Source organism: Myxocyprinus asiaticus, chromosome 50 (genome assembly GCF_019703515.2).
Source record: "Myxocyprinus asiaticus isolate MX2 ecotype Aquarium Trade chromosome 50, UBuf_Myxa_2, whole genome shotgun sequence".
NCBI classification, from domain to species: domain Eukaryota; kingdom Metazoa; phylum Chordata; class Actinopteri; order Cypriniformes; family Catostomidae; genus Myxocyprinus; species Myxocyprinus asiaticus.
In genome coordinates this window covers 25621061-25641912 of record NC_059393.1, presented here as the reverse complement: position 1 = coordinate 25641912, position 20852 = coordinate 25621061, and the positions used below count along the sequence as shown (strand labels likewise).

The 20852-nt window shown below is 37.4% G+C and overlaps 2 protein-coding genes across 11 annotated transcripts in view; both read right to left on the bottom strand.

The window, feature by feature from the left end:
* The window catches only part of LOC127439114 (AMP deaminase 2-like), a 31787-nt gene extending 25023 nt beyond the window's left edge, over positions 1-6764 (bottom strand). For 4 of the 6 annotated variants that reach the window (XM_051695180.1, XM_051695181.1, XM_051695183.1 and 1 more), the window contains exon 1: positions 6585-6761. In XM_051695180.1, coding sequence (XP_051551140.1) covers positions 6585-6588 — 4 coding nt within the window. In that variant the 5' untranslated portion in view covers positions 6589-6761. Of the gene's footprint in view, positions 1-2041; positions 2214-6584 lie in introns of all 6 variants that reach the window. The other 2 variants (XM_051695184.1, XM_051695188.1) reach the window with 2 other exon arrangements.
* A 4845-nt stretch (positions 6765-11609) lies between these two features.
* On the bottom strand, positions 11610-20576 carry LOC127439145 (zinc finger protein 239-like). Of its 5 annotated transcripts, XR_007896860.1 has the most exons (6): positions 19356-20422; positions 19076-19200; positions 17943-18801; positions 13918-13967; positions 13641-13755; positions 11610-12091 (listed from the first exon to the last, which is right to left on the bottom strand). XR_007896860.1 is itself a non-coding variant. In XM_051695255.1 (5 exons), exons 1-5 carry the CDS (start codon positions 19466-19468, stop codon positions 13718-13720), a joined length of 1185 nt encoding a protein of 394 aa, XP_051551215.1. In that variant the 5' UTR covers positions 19469-20422; the 3' UTR covers positions 11610-13717. The 5 variants fall into 5 exon arrangements, 4 of the variants coding, with proteins under 4 accessions (XP_051551215.1, XP_051551214.1, XP_051551216.1 ...); XM_051695255.1 differs by having other exon boundaries at positions 11610-13755; XM_051695254.1 differs by lacking the exon at positions 13918-13967.
* Between the last annotated feature and the right edge of the window lie 276 nt (positions 20577-20852).

Sequence of the window (20852 nt, the reverse complement as noted above, 5' to 3'; positions counted from 1 at the left end):
ATAGTTGCAATTTTAAGATTTAAAGTTGCAACTGTGAGCTATAAAGTTGCAATTCCCCCCAAAAAGTTGAAATTCTGAGAAACAGTCACAATTATCAGAACTAAAGTTGAAGTTGCAAGATAAAAGTCACAATTGTGAGATTTGCAGTTGCCATTGTGAGATGTAAAGTTGCAATTCTACGAAATAGGTCAAATTTGTGAGAAATGGTCGCAATTGCAAGAAATAGTTGCAATTGCGAGATAAGTTGCAATTCAGAGAAATAAGTCATAATTGGTAGAAATAGTCGCAAATGTAAGATTTAAAGTTGCAACTGAGATATAAAGTTGCAATTCCCCCCAAAAAGTTGCAACTGCGAGAAACAATCGCAATTGTCAGAACTAAAGTCAAAGTTGCAAGATTTTGAGATTATAGTTGCCATTGTGAGATGTAAAGGTGCAATTCCACGAAATAAGTTGAAATTGCAAGAAATAGATGCAATTGCAAGATAAGTTGCAATTCTGAGAAATAAGTCGTAATTGGTAGAAATAGTCGCTACTGTAAGATTTAAAGTTGCAACTGTGAGCTATAAATTTGCAATTCCTCCAAAAAGTTGAAATTGCAAGAAACAGTCGCAATTGTCAGAACTAAATTCGAAGTTGCATAATATAAAGTCGCAATTGTGAGATTTACAGTTGCCACTGTGAGATGTAAAGTTGCAATTCCACGAAATAAGTCAAAATTGTGAGAAATGGAAGCAATTGCAAGAAATAGATGCAATTGCGAGATAAGTTGCAATTCAGAGAAATAAGTCATAATTGGTAGAAATAGTCGCAAATGTAAGATTTAAAGTTGCAACTGTGAGATATAAAGTTGCAATTCCTCCAAAAATTTGAAATTGTGAGAAACAGTCAGAATTGTCAGAAATAAAGTCGAAGTTGCAAGATATAAAGTCGCAATTTTGTGATTTACAGTTGCCATTGTGAGATGTAAAGTTGCAATTCTATGAAATAGGTCAAAACTGCGAGAAATCGTTGCAATTGCGAGATAAGTTGCAATACCGAGAAGATTCGCAATTGTGAGATTTAAAGTTATATTTGTGAGACATAAAGTTTCAATTCTGTGAGAGACAGTCGCAATTGTGAGAAATAAAATTGAAATTGCAAAATATAAAGTCGCAATTGCGAGATATAAAGTCAAAATTGCACGATATAAAGTTGCAGTTGTGAGATATATTGTCTTATATTAGATATATTAAAAACTTGTTTGAGTTTATATCGCATTAGGGTACCACGGGGCAGAGCGGAACGCTTTTACTCTGTACTGCTATCTCGGATGAGCACCATCTCTGTTTTTACATTTGCGACTCCTGCTGCACGCGTTTACATGTGCTTGCTCCCATGAACATTGATGGGGGAGAATAGCGTGATGGATGCCATGACTGCACCCCCCGCCCGTGCATTAATGCGGCCTTGCTTGTAGGTGATAATGTCGCTGTTTTGAGAAATAAAGTCACAATTGTGAGATATAAAGTCAAAATTACCTCTTTAATGTTTTTCCATGGTGGCATCCATGGTAGTTTCAGTTACTCTGTAGTTTTTATAATTAGCTTTATATAAAAACAGCAGCAGTGTTTGATATGTCCTCATATACATAGCTAAGTAAATGTGTGTGTGTAGGTGGGGGGCATCATAATGTCAAGGGTGAATACGTGTGTAATATTGGTTGATCTCTCTGATTAACTGTCCTTAAACAAGTTCAGGCTGCATAGAGGGGACTGTTACATTGTTTCATATTATTCCAGATTGTTCTGCACCAACTCTCTAGAGTGTAAACCGATCTGCTCTGAAGATACAATAACCAAACGCACCTCACCCTGTCTATCTCTCTCTGCGGTGGGACTCACCCGGGCTGGTCCGGCTCTGTAAACTGCCTCTCTTGCGTGGTTTTATTTTGGTTTTGCCCTGCGCTGGAGCTGCAATGGGGTCCGACATGCTGTCAACTGTCTGTCTGCACACCGGACTGAGAGAGAGAGATACAGGGACGAGTGCCAGTAGAGTCTTACCAGTGCAGGGAGATGTGAGGGGGCGGGGTTTGGGGATCTCTTAGCGCAGTAGTGGAGGCGGAGCCTTGAGTGATTGACCCCACCCCCGTCCTCCATCAGAGGATTCCCCCACAACATGCTCAGCCTCACTCTGATATGTTGCTGCGACACTCATGCGGCAAGAACTGCATTACTGAGCAAGACAGGGAGAAGTGGTGTACTAGCGTGTAGTATTTCTGCAGGATGCTAATGTTCTGTATGCAGGGAATGCATTTGCTAAAATGTTCCGTATACAATGCAATAAACAGGAAGTACAGTAATAACTCTAACATCTCTTTCTTGACTCATTACAAGATCTGAAATAATTGAATTAAAAATGTAAAGTGACCGTTTTATTTCTGACACGATAACTGCATGCCACTCACTGAATTATAGATGTTTTGTTTTATGCATACTATTTTTTAAATATACACTATGCAGCATGTATACTCTTTTAAATTGCATACCACAGACTATATGTTGTTTACACCATTCATTCATGTTTTTTAAATAGTACGTAGTTAACAGTAGATACTGTGCAGTATGTAGTATGCTAGTATTTCATTCCAACAAAATCAACAGGGGTTGAGTTCAGAATGGCATACTACTTTTACTACTTCTGCCATGTCTGTTTATGGCAGAAATAGTGTGAGTAGTATGGTAGTAGGCCATTCTGAACCCTGACAAGGTCATGTGACAACAATGCATACTACTGTCTGAAATGTTTATCGTTGCGTTTTTAATACTGTTTCAAGACCTATTTTGTAAAAATAGTATGCATACTATTTTTTAATGTATAATATGCAGCATGCATACTACTTTAAACAGCACACTACACAGTATACTGTATACATCATTCAATTAAAAAAAACAGTATGTAGTATACAGTAGATAATCGGCAGTATACTAGTATTCCATTCCAACAAAATCAACAAGGTTATGTGACAACAATGTAGTATACTACTGTCTGAAATGTTTATCGTTGCATTTTTCATACTGTTTCATTACCTATTTTGTAAAAGCAGTATGCATACTATTTTTTCAAATTTATACTATGCAACATGCATACTACTTTAAACAGCATACTACACAGTATATACTGTATACATCATTTAATAAAAAAATTGTATGTAGTATACAGTAGATAATCAGCAGTATGCAGTATGTTAGTATTCCATTCCAAGAAAATCAACAAGGTTATGTGACAACAATGTAGTGTACTACTGTTTGAAATGTTTATAACTGCATTTTGCATACTGTTTCACATGCTATTTTGTCTTATGCATACTATTTTTAAAATATATACTATGCAGCATGTATACTCTTTTAAATTGCATACTACACAGTATATACTGTTTACACCATTCTTTTTTAAATAGTACGTAGTTAACAGTAGATACTGTGCAGTATGTAGTATGCTAGTATTCCATTCCAACAAAATCAACAGCGGCTGAGTTCAGAATGGCATACTACCCATACTACTTTTACTACTTCTGCCATGTGTGTTTATGGCAGAAATAGTGTGAGTAGTATGGTAGTAGGCCATTCCGAACCCTGACAAGGTCATGTGACAACAATGCATACTACTGTATGAAATGTTTATCGTTGCGTTTTTCATACTGTTTCAAGCCCTATTTTGTAAAAATAGTATGCATAATATTTGTTTAAATGTATACTATGCAACATGCATACTACTTTAAATGGCATACTACACAGTATATACTGTATACATCATTCAATTAAAAAAACAGTATGTAGTATACAGTAGAGATAATCTTCAGTGTGCTAGTATTCCATTCCAACAAAATCAACAAGGTTATGTGACAACAATGTAGCGTACTACTGTTTGAAATGTATATAACTGCATTTTGCATACTGTTTCACATGCTATTTTGTTTGGTGCATACTATTTTTTTAAATATATACTATGCAGCATGTATACTCTTTTAAATTGCATACTACACAGTATTTACTGTTTACACCATTCTTTTTTTTAAAATAGTACGTAGTTAACAGTAGATACTGTGCAGTATGTAGTATGCTAGTATTCCATTCCAACAAAATCAGCAGAGGCTGAGTTCAGAATGGCATACTACCCATACTACTTTTACTACTTCTGCCATGTGTGTTTATGGCAGAAATAGTGTGAGTAGTATGGTAGTAGGCCATTCTGAACCCTGACAAGGTCATGTGACAACAATGCATACTACTGTCTGAAATGTTTATCGTTGCATTTTTCATACTGTTTCATTACCTATTTTGTAAAAGCAGTATGCATACTATTTTTAAAATGTATACTATGCAACATGCATACTACTTTAAACAGCATACTACACAGTATATACTGTATACATCATTTAATAAAAATTTTTTATGTAGTATACAGTAGATAATCAGCAGTATGCAGTATGTTAGTATTCCATTCCAAGAAAATCAACAAGGTTATGTGACAACAATGTAGTGTACTACTGTTTGAAATGTTTATAACTGCATTTTGCATACTGTTTCACATGCTATTTTGTTTTATGCATACTATTTTTAAAATATATACTATGCAGCATGTATGCTCTTTTAAATTGCATACTACACAGTATATACTGTTTACACCATTTTTTTTTTAATAGTACGTAGTTAACAGTAGATACTGTGCAGTATGTAGTATGCTAGTATTCCATTCCAACAAAATCAACAGGGGCTGAGTTCAGAATGGCATACTACCCATACTACTTTTACTACTTCTCCCATGTCTGTTTATGGCAGAAATAGTGTGAGTAGTATGGTAGTAGGCCATTCCGAACCCTGACAAGGTCATGTGACAACAATGCATGCTACTGTATGAAATGTTTATCGTTGCATTTATGCATACTATTTTAAAGTATTCTACGCAATATGCAGACTATTTTTAAATAGCATAATACACAGTATACTGTATACTACATTTTATAAAAAAAATTGCATGTAGTATACAGTAGATCTGCTTAGTATGCAGTTAACTAGCGCTACTCAACACGTGGCCCGCAGGCCGCATGCGGCCCTCGAGCGATCTTTTGCGGCCCGCGTTATGATATCATCATCAGAAATATATTTATCAGCAGCCTATCAAATCTGTATGAATTGTGAGGTGTCCATTTTCATGAGGATTTATACTAGTTCTCTACATTGCTGAATCACGTTAGAGAGGGAATTCGACTGCAAGAGGATGTTACAAATAAAAAACAATTAATATCGGAGCATGGCTGATGTTATGAGAGCAACGGTCAGTCGGGTCTGCGCGCGCGTTCATACACAGTATGTGCACTCACGCGCGCTCTGTAAATCAAGCATGCATGCTCGCAATCTCACTTACTCAACACGGCGTTAACCTCTCCAATCTCTTGAATAGCTCATCAGAGATATGAACTCGTCATGACAACAGTATTTACAGGGAAAAAAATAACAGTATTTCCTGTAGTGACAGCGAGAGGTCAACAGAGAATGTCCAGACTGGTTTGAACTGACAAAGTCTACAGTAACTCAGATAACCACTCTGTACAATTGTGATGAGAAGAATATCATCTCAAAATGCTGTTCTGAGATGCAGGTTGGCACTGTTTTGGCGCCACGAGGGGGACCTACACAATATTAGGCAGGTGCTTTTACTGTTGTGGCTGATCGGTGTATATATATATCTATATCTATATAAATATATATATTGTATGTATGTATATAATCATAAAAATTAAGAGTGCGGCCCTTGAGGGTACAGGGATCCATGCGGCCCCTGACCTTTCTGTAGTTGAGTAGTCCTGCAGTAAACAGTACACTAGTATTCCATTCTTAACACAGCCAGAGAGTTTCTATAATTATCTGAAAACTCATATCTCATGTTACCCATCGCTGTCAACACCTCATTACTGGAACACACACTCACAGTCCAGAAATACTGACAACATAACTGACTGACAGTCTATATGGTTCTAATTTATGCACAGAATTGCATTTAAGCAGTATTTCATATATATATATATATATATATATATATATATATATATATATATATATATATATATACATCATTTTATGTATAAAGTTCTGGTAACTGGTCACATTTTTTTGAACAGAAATGTCCAGGAAAATGAAGAAGTGAAGTTTAGACTTGGTTGTAAAGAGGAAGTTCAGTATCAGATTGAGGACTTTAAACTATCTTGCACTGAAACCTCTGACCTGGTTAAACATTCACTTTATCACTATAAACTAAATTAATTATATATGATTCTATATTGATTTAAAGCCAAATCAGCTCTCTATAACCCACATTAACATTGCTCATATACTGTATTATTGGTTTTTAATGTAAAATATGCATCATGCTCAATCAAATGCTGTCTCATTTGTGTTATATGGCGTTATTACTGTGTAATTATGTATTATTGTGTGCATTATTGTTGTATACAGTTGTGTAATGTTGCATATAGCTGTAAAGTGTAGTATTGATTAATGTTATATTTTATAGTGTTGTATTATGGTGTTGCTGTTCTGGACTCACTCATGTTTGTAGATTCTGATCCGATTTGATCCAAATTCGGTTGCTGATGAAAATGATGATTTGTAACAATATTAACTGATCGCAGATCAACTTCGTTACTCCAGATGTCGGTTCGGTCCGTTTGAGTTTTACAGGAACTTTGATGAAGTACGGAAGAAGAAAATGGAGTGAGATTTAAAGGGACCTACGCACATTTATAAACATGATCGGAACAGAACCGGGTCAAAGCGGGTTTAACTGGTATTGAGTTATTTTAATCCTTGTGCGTCAATTTAAAAAGTTACTCAAGAGGTCCTTAGAGGACAAAAATGTATGTCAAAAAACTGCCATAATAATATTATATATTAATATTATTTTCCACTTTCACTGACATCATAACTACCAAATATTCATTCATTTTCAGGATTTTAACCCTTTAAATGACAGTTTGTTTATATAATGCCACTGTTACATAAAGGTCTGTGGATGATGCAGTCAACATGGGATTGCATCATATCCTGCAACATCTGGACAGACCAGGAACATATGCAAGGATCCTTTTTGTGGACTTCAGTTCGGCTTTCAACACCATCATCCCAGTTATTCTCCAGAATAAATTACACCAACTCTCTGTTCCCATGTCTAACTGTCAGTGGATTACCTGCTTTCTGACGGACAGGCAGCAGCTTGTGAGACAGGGGAAACCCACTTCCAGCACCTGTACAATCAGCACTGGTGCCCCCCAGGGATGTGTGCTCTCCCCACTACTCTTCTCCCTCTACACCAACGACTGCATCGCCAAGGACCCCTCTGTCAAGCTCCAGAAGTTTGCAGATGACACCACTGTCATCGGCCTCATCAGAGATGACGATGAGTCTGCATACAGAAGGGAGGTTGAACAGCTGGCTGTCTGGTGCAGCCAAAACAACCTTGAGCTGAACACGCTCAGAACAGTGGAGATGATTGTGGACTTTAGGAGAAACACCCCAACACTGTCCCCCCTCACCATTCTAAGCAGCACTGTGGCAGCAGTGGAGTCATTCAGGTTCCTGGGCACTACCATCTCACAGGACCTGAAGTGGGAGACCCACATTGACTCCATTGTGAAAAAGACTATACACTTCCAGAGTGAGGAAAAAGGCTGGAAAAATCACTCTAAACCCCACTCACCCTGCCCACTACCTTTTTGAACTGTTGCCTTCTGAGCACCAGAACCGTCAGGCACAGGAACAGTTTTTTTCCCTCAGGCTATCCATCTCATGAACAGTTAAATTGCCCCATTGAGCAATAACTATGTGCAATACACAGTTTAGTCTTTCTTATATTTATCCAACACATCCAACCTCTTCTGCCATTACATTCCTCTGAGAAAAAAAAAGAAAAAAAAACAATGTACAAAAAATATGTACATAACATATAACAGATTTGTATTAGATTGCACTACACATGTGTATGTATGTATGTGTGTGTCTGTGTATAATTATTTTTATTTTGTATTATTATCTATGTCTTGCTGCTGTTTTTGTATTGTTTTTGTATTGTTTTAGTATTGTAGTACACTGGAAGCTCCTGTCACCAAGACAAATCCCTTGTATGTGTAAGCATACTTGGCAATAAAGCTCATTCTGATTCTGATTCTGGTTTTTTACACACACACACACACACACACACACACACACACAAAACACACACACACAATTTTAGCTGCATCATTTATTCAATTGGCCTGCAGTGCTCTATAATACAGCAAACAGAAAATAGGGGAAAAGCTTGTATTTGCTCCATAAGCTAAACATGAGAAAAATGGCGCCATCTGGTGGAAATCAGAAAATATTAAAAATGTAAATTTTGAAGTCAGGGCTCCGGAATGAAAGCATAATATCATGGAATTCATGATTTTATGCTTTGATGGCACTGGGATCAAATATTGCAGTTTTAATGGGTTTCAATGGGGACATTTTTGTCCTGAAGGTCCTGAGTGTAACTATTTTGTGTACACAGTGTATTATAGATGTATTATTGGAAATGAGGTTGAAATATCAAAATTCCCCCAAAAATACACACCTATTGTGTGTGGTATAATTAAAAAGTGAGGTTTGATGATGTTTCAGTCGCTGTCACACCTGTTCATCACCAGCAGGTGTCGCTGTTCACACACTCTTTTTTTCTCCCCAGTTTGGAATGCCCAATTCCCAATGCGCTGTAAATCCTCGTGGTGGTGTAGTGACTCGCCTCAATCCGGGTGGCGGAGGAGGAATCCCTGTTGCCTCTGCATCTGAGACTGTCAATCCGTGAGAGAGTGTGTGTGTGTGTGTGTGTGTGTGTGTGCAAGTGTTTGTGTGTGTGTGTGTGTGTGTGTATGTGTGTGAGTGATTGTGAGTGTGTGAGAGAGAGAGAGAGAGAACACTTAAAACAATTAATGTACAAATGTTTCAATTAGTGCTGCACAATTAATCGAAATAAAATCAAAATCGCGATATGACCTTGTGTGATTATTAAATAAATAAATAGTCTGCTCGCCTCAAAATGTATTGGCACTGCTCTGTCAGTCTATATTAAGTTAGAGCATTATTACAGTGTTTTAGAGCGGTTCTGTGCTCCACAACTCATGCTTAGAGTAACAGAAGTGCTCAGAGTTCAATTTCATTTGCTTACGTGCACTAAACGCTTTCTTTACACTAAACCATTCTCCTTTCATTTGTTTACCTCACAAGAGATCATATCTTCCTTATTACACTCCCAGCAGAAAAAAGTGAAAGCAGAACTAATATTACCAACACTTAAGAGGAAGGAATTTACATTTAATATATCTATATACATTTTTTTAGATACTATAATATAATGCATTGTTCAATTAAATATAATAAAATAATTAAATTAAATGGTGATAAACTAACTAAAACTTTCACTTTCAACTTCAGTTTGACATTAATCCTCGTATGATTATTTATAATACAGTAGAGAATAATTTTTAATAAGCCTACTTGTTTTTAAGGCCTAGAGTAAAGTGTAAAATGGAATATTTTATGTTTAATTAATTATTTAACCAACCTGCAGTTTTTTTGACAGCAAAAACTTGGCAGCAACTATAGTATTACCAACAGTGACATTGAGCAGAAATCTTACATATAACCAGTTTTAACAGAGCTGCTGAAAAAAAGTTCAATGATCAGCATCAGACAATTAGATGAAAAGAAAATTGGGGATCGGTATCGGATGTTAAAATCCCGATTGGAGCATTCCTAATATTTAAGTTGACTGGGTTTCAAACACAGATGGTGATGATTAGTGGATGGTGGATGGGTACAATATGTATATGAAGAAGACAGTTTTTTCTTTGTTTCACTGTTTATATATTTATTTGTTTGTGGGTGAATTGGAGAAAAAAAAAAGTGTCCGTTTGGTTCTTTTTAAGAGGACTCAAGTGTGGAAACCCCAGTAGCCTTTTCGCAGTTGAACACGTGAAAAACATTACCTTTTTTTTATTTTATTTTTTTATCATAATCGCATTTCAAATCGCAATAATTTTCAGAATAACTGCAATATGACTTTTTGTCCAAATCGTGCAGCCCTAGCTCCCTATCTGTCACTCACTCGACGTTGTGTCGATGTTTGTGTCGCTCAATTTTCCTGTAGACAGTGTCATGCATATACCTATACCATGGAGGTGAAAGAGTCTTTTAATTTGTAGCTTAAAAGTGTTTGGGGTTTTTTTAAAGATTTTTTTTTATTATTATTTTTTTTTTTTTTATATAAGTTGCTTCCTGTTGAATGTTTCATAAGCAAAGCAATACCATGAGGTCAAATTGTTTTTATACATTTTTGAAAAATACTTTGTATCTCTTAATGTGAAATTTAATTTTTTAAACAACTGAATGTAAGTAGTCAAGTAAATGTTGCAGTCTTGCTGCATTTGAGGCTTTATATGAATGCCAGTGGTATTTTAGCATTTAAAATCCATGAACCTACTTAGCAGGTCCTCGTGGTGGCGCGGTTACTCACCTCAATCCGGGTGGCGGAGGACAAGTCTCAGTTGCCTCTGCTTCTGAGACCATCAATCTGTGCATCTTATCACGTGACTCGTTGTGCATGACACCGCGGAGACTCACAGCATGTGGAGGTTCATGCTACTCTCCGCGATCCACGCACAACTCATCACACACCCCATTGAGAGTGAGAACCACTAATCACGACCACGAGGAGGTTACCCCATGTGACTCTACCCTCCCTAGCAACTGGGCCAATTTGGTTGCTGGAGTCACTCAGCACGCCCTGGATTCAAACTCGCGACTTCAGAGGTGGTAGTCAGCGTCAATACTTGCTGAGATACCCAGGCCCCCACTCATATTTGAATTTTAACTTTAACCCCACATATCCAAATGCACAACCCAAAATGGCATCCTAATAATGCCACAAAGTCAGTATTCAGCTGCTCAAGTTTGTTCCGTTCGAGTCTTCACCCTGTGAGCGTGCATAACAAGTTTTCCAAAAGTACCAAATCTGTTTCGATTGCCGAAAATTAATTAGGGAACGTTTGAGTCTATAACTATTTAAAAATTAAATGAAAAGGGGGCCTGGGTAGCTCAGTAAGTAAAGACGCTGACTACCACCCCTGGAGTCGTGAGTTTGAATCCAGGGAGTGCTGAGTGACTCCAGCCAGGTCTCCTAAGCAACCAAATTGGCCCAGTTGCTAGGAAGGGTAGAGTCACATGGGGTAACCTCCTAGTGGTCGCTATAATGTGGTTTTCGCTCTCAGTGGGGCATGTGGTGAGTTGTGCGTGGATGCCGCAGAGAATAGCGTGGCCCTCCACACGTGCTATGTGTCCGCGGTAACGCGCTCAACAAGCCACGTGATAAGATGCGTGGATTGACGGTCTCAGACATGGAGGCAACTGAGATTCGTCCTCCGCCACCCGGATTGAGGCGAGTCACTACCCCACCACGAGGGCTTAGAGCACATTGGGAATTGGGCATTCCAAATTGGGGAGAAAATCAAAGAAATTAATAAATTAATAATTTAAAAAAGATCTGATGAATGCATTTTTTAAAGAATAGTTTATTTTTTAACAGTGTATATACAATGTTAACACACTTTGATTTAATCTAAAATGCATTTCTTCTCTTCTCCTTCAATAAGTTACTCAATACTAGATTTTGCTGCATCTTTTTTACTTCTCGTAATTTCATGTATATCAGCAGCACACTCTATACAAAACATTAATGACCTTTGTTATGAGACTCATAAATGACATTAATGCTCCCATATTCAAAAGTCCCAGCTTGACAGATTTTTCAAACAATTCACACAGTAGAAAATCTGGCATGAACAAAAACCTGACTTTCATAGACATATTTTCATCTGTAAACCGTAACACTTGTTCTGTCTCTTAATGATCTTATAACAAGTTTGTCTTTTAACAGCAAACCATTTTCAGACTTCACTGCAGGTAATATAAGCACATTAACATTGTATTCTCTCATCGTATGGCTTCTCTCCAGTGCGGATCTGTCCTTCACTTCCATCAGGTCTAAAATAAACATACCAAATCACCATAAGTGTAATTCAGTGGAGACAAATGTGAAATAAAAGAAAAGTGAATGGCAGAAAGCAAGACTCCAGTGTCTATTTTAATGCAATCTGTTCTCACTCCCAAGATGTCAAATCCCAGATACTGTATCACACGTACATCTCTGAGATGTCTGTTTAAGAGCGTTTCATCTGGAAAACATCACAATCTATTTAACATTTGCTAAACATCTTTAAAAGATCAGATTTCCATACATTGTCATGGTTGATGTGTTCAGACGGTCCCTTACAACATCCTCCACAGGTTTTATTTATGTATACATTTGTTTATACTGTATGTACATTTATTTTTTATTTACAGTAACTTAAGAACAAAGTCCTCTTTAGTGCATTTGACATGAGAAAGAAAGTCTTGATGCAACTCTGAAAACTGAACAAACAAAACTCTAAACCAATTACAAATGAAATGTAAAACAAGTCACTGATTGACCTGTAAGACAGAATGAGTGAAAAGAGTGTGAGTGTGTGTGTGTGTGAGTGTGTGTGTGTGTGAGTGTGTGTGTGTGTGTGTGTGTGTGAGTGTGTGTATGAGTGTGTGTGAGTGTGAGAGTGAGTGTGTGTGTGTGTGAGTGTGTGTGTGTTTGTGTGAGTGTGTGAGTGTGTGTGTTTATGTGTGTGTGTGTACAGGTTTTGCTATATTTGTGAGGACCAAGTGCTGAGAATCAACCTGTTCTGTGAGAACATTTCTGGTTGTGAGGATCTTTTGGGTGGTCCTCACAAGGGAAATTACATACTAAACAATGTTTTATTGAAAATGTAAAAATGCAGAAAGTTTTTTGTGAGGGTTAGGGGATAGAATCTATAGTTTGTACAGTATAAAAATCATTATGTCTATGGAGGGTCCTCATAAGGATAGCTGCACCAACATGAGTGAGTGAGTGTGTGTGAGAATGTGTGTGAGGTACAATTCTCGACCCGACTGGATCACTTCAGAAGACATGGATTTAACCACTGGAATTGTATAATTACTTTTATGCTGACTTTATGTGGTATTTGGACCTATTCTGGTCACCATTGACTTGCATTGTATGGAACTGCAGAGCTGAAATATTCTTCTAAAAAATCTAATGAAATACAATTTTTACCCCAACACGTAATTTCACAAAGATAAAATACTGATGCCCTATGCATTAGTCTATTGATACGAAAGGCTTCTCACTGAAAGCAATGCATTTCAACAGGGCACTTTTGGTATCTATACATTGACAAGTGCCAGCATTTGACATCTTGGGAGTGAGAATGTGTTGTTTTATATGATTACTGATGTGCTAAATTTTAATCCTCTTATTTTAATCTAAAATCTGGCAGACAACTGCTGTCCAAAGAAATGATCATGTTGGTGTCTTTTATATGTGCATGTATTACTTGTTGGTTTAGCCATGTTATTTTACAGCTCTTATAACATCCACCAAATCTGGTTAACTGCTTGAAACTTTAAGACCTTCATGTTCCTCAGCATCATTAATGAAGAATCAAGAATGGACGGCAACCTCTTTGTTAATTCTGCAGACTTCTGAATCACTCGTGTTCTCAGTCTCCTCTTTAACAAACTCCAACTTTGCAGATTTCAGTTGTTCTGTTTGGATGCAGATCTTTTCTTGTAGGCTGATAAGAAAATTCACAGCATTTATTGGTGCATTATCTTTCCATATAATATGTTCCATGTTATATTACGACTTACATCTGCACAGACAATGCAGCGAATAAACAGGGGAACTTAAAGGGAAATTTCACCCAAAAATGAAAATTCTCTAATTATTTACTCACCCTCATGATATCCCAGGTGTGTTTGACTTTTCTTCTTCACCAGAACACATCTGAAGAAAAATAGAAAAATTTCTTAGCTCAGTAGGTCCTTAAAATGCAAGTGAATGGAGATTTTTCTTTTGAAGGTCCCAAAAATCACAGACAGTCAGCATAAACGTCATCCATACGACTCCAGTAGTTAAATGAATGTCTTCTAAAGAAATACGATCACTTTTGGTGTGAAAAATATCAATATTTAAATACTTTATAAATATCATCCAATGCTTCAGGAGAGGGTGGAGCCAAAGTGGTCTCTTGTGTGACCTATTCGCATTGCCATGACACAGAGGTAATTTCACATTCTCCTTCCAGGATAAGGACACAAATGGACCATTGTGAGTAAAGAAACATAAATACAGATCTAAACCAAAACCAACCAAGCTACTGTACAGCGTTCCTCCTTCTCACTTGTAAACAGCGCTGCTCTTCCAGCTGTGATGCACGTGCGTCAGTTCTCGCGTCTTTCAAATGCCAGTGTGATTACCTCACACGCGTGTACCGCTGCAGAACGGAGGCCATGGTTGATAGTTAAAAAAGTAATGGAGATATTTTTCACATTTTCTTCAAATGTGTTCTAGTGAAGAAAGAAAGTCATACACACCTGGGAAATCATGAGGGCGAGTAAATAATGAGAGAATTTTCATTTTTGGGTGAACTAACTCTTTAAACTAGGTTACATGCTAGCCAGAATGCATTGAGAGTAACATGGTTTCCACTTGGTTGGATGTTGTCCAGCTGGAAAGTGCAGGGAAGTCCCTTGAAAAGACGATGTCTGTATGGCAGCATTTGTTGCAACAAAATTTTTACATCTCTTTCTGCATTAATGGTGCCCTCACAGATTTGCAAGCTCCCCATGTCACTGACACTGACACACACCTCCATACCATGACAGACACTGGCTTCTGGACCTGACACTGATAACAGCTTAGATAGCAATTTTCCTTTTTGGCCCTGAGAATACGACGGCTGTTTTTCCCTAAATCTATTTGAAATGTGGACGTGTCAGACCACAAAACATGATTCCACTGTTCTAATTTCCATCTCAGATGATTGGATTGTTATCACTTTGCTAAAATATATTTTTGATGACTAAAATTATTTGCCATGGTAGTCCAAGTGAAACTGCCTAAAATTAATATATGACATGTAAAATAATTTTTGCAGTTCAAATTTCAACAGCAAAAATAACAAATAATGGTTAACTTTATGTACAGTTTGTTAGATCTATAGTTCTGCCCATTGTAAATCAAACACAGCAATAAAGTAAGCACAGCTGATCTGCTGATCTCCTTGTTTCATCCCAACCTACGTCAGTGATCGCTGGGAAAGCACATTCAACTGGCATCCCACCATCATCAGAGAAATGGTGGGCTATGCTATGTAGGCAACTCTGTTTACGCAGCGTTTTTGATTTGACCTAATTTAAAATAAAAAATAAAAATAAGTCCAAAGGTCAGAAATATTCCACAATCCACAACGTGAAGTTTTAATGAACTCAAATATGTATACAAGTTATATACAGTATCTTCTATACAAGTTATTATAAACATTAATTCATTAACAGTAATTAAACAATTCACAAATTTGTATTAAACATAGCCTAAATGTATTAAAATACTCTAAACTAAGAACATTTTAAGAGGAAAAGGCCAATAATTGTGTTTCTTAAGTGTGTTAATTTAAATTATATTTCATCAGAAGGCTACATGCACATATTATTTGGAGTCCTCCACATGCATTTGCGGTATTAACGATAACGATTAATCGATTAATGGATTGTTTATTTCCACGACGATTATGAAAATGTCTGAAAATTGACATCCCTGTTTCCAATAACTCCGCCCGTTATTCTTCTTTCTGCCAATCTCTAGATAATCCTGACACCCCTAGCATTATTCCCAATCCCTAATTCGCCTGCTTCTCAAAGCAGCTAAAAGTTCCGGTCCCTCTCTCCCTGATAAGAGGTTGCCAATTACATTAGATATCCTTCATCGCTTGATTTCATCACTCAGATCAGGTTTATATATAGATATTCTTTTGGAAACAGTTTTCCTCGTAGCTTTTTATGGTTTTCTGCGGTGTGGAAAATGTAGTACTAACTCGCTTTCCTTCTTGTCTTCTCGCAACCTATCCTTTTCCAACATTTTCAGAAATCACCTTTCCGCAATCCTCAAACATTGTGGCCTCTCTCAACGTGTTTTCTCAGGGCACTCATTCAGAATCAGAGCTGCCACAACCAACGCTTATCAAGGACTATCAGAGTCCACAATTAAAATGCTCGCATGCTGGTCTTCTTCATCCTAACAGAAATATGTTCAACCCAACCCTCAAATCACCAAGCACGCTCTCCTCCCTATCAGCCATACGTTTTTCCTATCTGGTGGCAGCCTGGGGTCACTTATTAAATTTCATCCACGCCACTTTTATCTCACATACTTATCGAATTCAAGCATGTCTATCCTCCTGCAAAGATATCGTATAATCAGTATTCACCCTCCTTACTAAGGGTCATTGTAAATCCCAAGCACGGTTTTTCCTTTGCATAGGTACTGCACAAGCCAAGCTCGCCCTTATAGTAGGGCTCAAACCCAGAACATGGTTTATTTTTTGCCAAGGTTATTGCACAAACAACATCCGCACTTATTGAAAGGCTCAATCGCAAACGTTGTTTATCTTTCGGCAAAGGGTACTGCAAAGCAATGTCGACTTTATCGTAGGGCTCAACACAACATTTTTCTTCCTTTGGCAAGGATATTGCACAAATAATGTTTGCCTTTATCAAAGGGCTCAAACGCAAACATGGTCTATCCTTTGGCAAGGATATCACACAAACTATGCCCCCCCCCATACCATAAAGGTTCATCAGCAAACGCAAACCACAGCTTATCCTCTTGCAAAAAGTATTGCACAGACCATGCCAGGGATACTGCATAGTTCATGCACCACTGACAAATTTAAGTTTAGTAACATCTCTTTTCTTTTCTCCAGACTGAAACTTCTGCAAGATCTGACAATTTGGGTAGATATTTCATCAGACAGGCCTTATGCCAAAGAGACATTAAATGCATGTTTAATTCATCATTATGTCATCAAATAAATATCATGTCAATTTCACTTAAGTCTACAAGTCTTTCTGGTAGAAATAGGTAATTATGCTAAGACATCGGAGAAGCGCATGTCCAAATTCTGAAAATAAATAAAGTTGAACATCTAATTTTGTCCATGACAATCACTTTTGACAGTAGCCATGATTTGTGTGTCAATAGATCAATATGATTACTTATTTTTACATTTTCTTTAATTAGTCCTGACAAGTACCACATTTTCCATATGCACTATATAAGGAGTGTGTCATTATCATAGAGATATGCCTGACATTCAACAAGGACACAAGTAATGTGAAAAAGATCACAAGTCCGTATTTATATTCTTCTCATTCATTGCATTTACACTATCAAATTCTTATTAATGTGCTATTTGTGTTTGTATCACTGGTGCTTGACAGGGAATGGACTGTATAATAGGATGCAAACAGTGCAATAACCAGTGAAGAATCTCAGATTTAAATTGCACTAGACCCAGAATATTAGCGTTATTTATGCACAAATTCACCAACCCACTTGCGCCTAGACTTGTGCATGCTTGCACGAAAATACTAAACCATTATGGCCATACCCAGTGACTTTGCGTGTATGATGTATCGTATAGCGCTGCACTTAAAATGTAGCACTCTTAAGATAGGGCCCTACATTCAATTTAGATAGCTCTTCCTTCTAAGTGGGTGTTTCTTGGCTAATTTAAGCTGCTATACAGTCCAGACCTTTGCTGTTTTATTCAGAGGTCTGGCTATGCAAGACTACTAATAATGAGCCCTCAAAATTTGTTTTGATGAACAAGGACAAAATTCACTCTAGGTAATTTAAGCAAATTAATATCTAACATACTAGAGTTTACTTGAACCTGACCTGAGGATGAACTTGGCTTACTTTGAATTTGGATGACGCCTTTTCATATGACTGCGTAGATTACCACTTTGGTTGAAACTCCTCCCACATGGAGGGCAGTGGTATGTCTTCTCTCCAGAGTGGATCCTCTCATGTTTTTTCAGAGTTGATGCATCAGTGAATCTCTTGTCACAGTGTGAGCACTTGTAAGGTTTTTCTCCAGAGTGAATTCTCAGGTGATCTTTCAATTGGCTGACTCTAATAAAAGTCTTACCACACTGAAAACACACATGATCCCTCACACCAATGTGTATTTTCTGGTGCACTTTAAAGCCCTCAAGCCGTGTAAAACCCTTTCCACAAATAGAACAGAAGTGATCCTTCTCCTTTGCATGAACTTTCAGGTGGCCCTTCAAGGTTGATTTCACTTTAAAAGTTTTACCACACTGATCACAGGAAAATGGTCTTTCTCCGGTGTGAGAGAGCAGATGATTGTGGAGACATTTTGACTGTATGAATCTCTTTCCACACTGATCACATCTGTAAGGTTTCTCTCCAGTGTGGATTCTCATGTGTTTCTTAAGGGTTTCTTTATGTGTGAAACTCTTTCCACACTGATCACATCTGTAAGGTTTCTCTCCAGTGTGGATTCTCATGTGTTTCGTAAGGGTTTCTTTATGTGTGAAACTCTTTCCACACTGATCACATCTGTAAGGTTTCTCTCCAGTGTGAACTCTCATGTGAACCTTAAGGGTTTCTTTTCGTGTGAAACTCTTTCCACACCGAGAGCAGGTGAAAGACTTTTTGGCTTCTGCTCTCTCTGTATTTTTCTGTGTGAAATAGTTTTCAGTCTGTGGAAGTATTTTCAGCTCTTGACTTTCCTCCTTCACTTCCATCAGGTCTAGAATGAATATATGAAATAAGCAAAAATATAATTAAATAAAGACAAATGTAAAATGACAGAATAGAGAACAGCGGAAGCAACAGACTCAAGAATCTATTTTCATGTGATTGTTGATATGCTAAAGGTTTATTCTGTTATTTTCATATCAAATCTAGTTATTTGTTACTTCATAGCACCAATAACAACCACCAATTCTACAGAACTGCTTGAAACTTTGTAATTTAAAAATTCCTCAGCATCATTAATGAACAATTAAAGTATGGACACCAACCTCTTTGTTCTTTAGTATCTTCATGTTTTATTCTGCTGGCTTCTGAATCACTCATGTCCTCACTCTCCTCTTTCATTGCAGATTTCAGTTGTTTGGATGCAGATCTTCTCTTGTGGCTGAATTCACTGTAGGGACATTTTTAATTAGTAATTGCATTGAACCTAAAGCATAGTCATTCAAGACTGAAACAAGCCTAATTATCTTCTTTTTTTTTCCCACCCAATTTGGAATGCCCAATTCCCAATGTGCTCTAAGTCCTCAATGTGGTGTAGTGACTCGCCTCAATCCGGGTGGCGGAAGAAGAATCTCAGTTGCCTCCATGTCTGAGACCGTCAATCCGCGCATCTTATCACATGGCTTGTTGAGCGCGTTAACGCGGAGTGGAGGCTTCATGCTATTCTCCGCGGCATCCACGCACAACTCACCACGCGCCCCACCGAGAACGAGAACCACATTATACTGACCACAAGGAGGTTACCCCATGTGACTCTACCCTCCCTAGCAACCGGGCCAATTTGGTTGCTTAGGAGACCTGACTGGAGTCACTCAGCACACCCTGGATTTGAACTCGCGACTCCAGTGGTGATAGTCAGTGTCTTTACTCACTGAGCTACCCAGGCCCCCCAACTAATTGTCATTTATTAAAGTATGTGTGTCTTTAAATATACTAAGAGACATCAACACTGCCAAGTGTTTAAGCATCATAAGCTATTACAAAAGGAAAAAATAAAGTATTGCAAAAGATAAAGATGTATTAAACTGCAAAAAATAATGGCTGTTGTAAACAAAACAGGAATGAAAAAATAATAATTTTATATAGTAATAATAAATCAGACTCTCAAAGATGTACATGTGCTATCTGGGTTACACAGATTAACTATTTACAATGAATTAATCTAATCTATAATCATCTAAATGAATAATCGCAACTAGAATAAAAAGAGAATTCGTCGACAATTATGATTTTTGTCATAATCGTGCAGCTTACCACTTTCCAAATCTGGAAACAAGATCCATGTTCAGCAATAAAAGAATATGTCACACATTTACAATGATAAACATACATTGATGAAACAACATTTCTGAAAAGGAAAATAAATCTTAAACATGAATTTTGATCTGTGATACCAGATCTTCTAATCGTGATAATTCCTCTCAAGCTAATTTGTTTGAAATGGTGTTAATAGTAATTCTTATTTTACAATATTACTAAAATGATTATTATAATCTTAAATTATAATTGCCTCTGCTTCAAAAGAGTTCAGCTGCTGGGACAGACTTTCAGTAGACTATCTGTTTATAAAGGGGTGATCTAACCTCGATTACGTTAAATAAATGTTTGGGAGCTCACGAGCAGGTTACAAACCTGTAATGAAACTGATCTCCGAAGAACACCACAATCCAGGATCAGGTCAAACTGTCAACGATCCAGATAAATCAGTAATCCATGTGAGAAAATGGATCCCTGTTGACAAAGGGAAAGCATGGTCTGAGAGCTTCTTCTTCTTCTTCTTTTTTGTTGGTGGCTCGCATTCTAAAATAGAGCATTACCACCATCTACTGTGAGTTACGGATCAGAGACTCTTTTCCTTCTCTCCCCAGACCTTTCAGAACTCGTGCTTCTGATGGCACTGTGTGTTCAGCTCCTCCATTTCAGCCTCAAGTCCTTCACTGCCCAGAAAGAGGAGGAAAGAAAAAAAAACTTTAATGGCCTAGCTATATTCTTTCAATTAACCGAGTTCTATTCAGAAATTGTATTAATAAACTATCCCCTCTT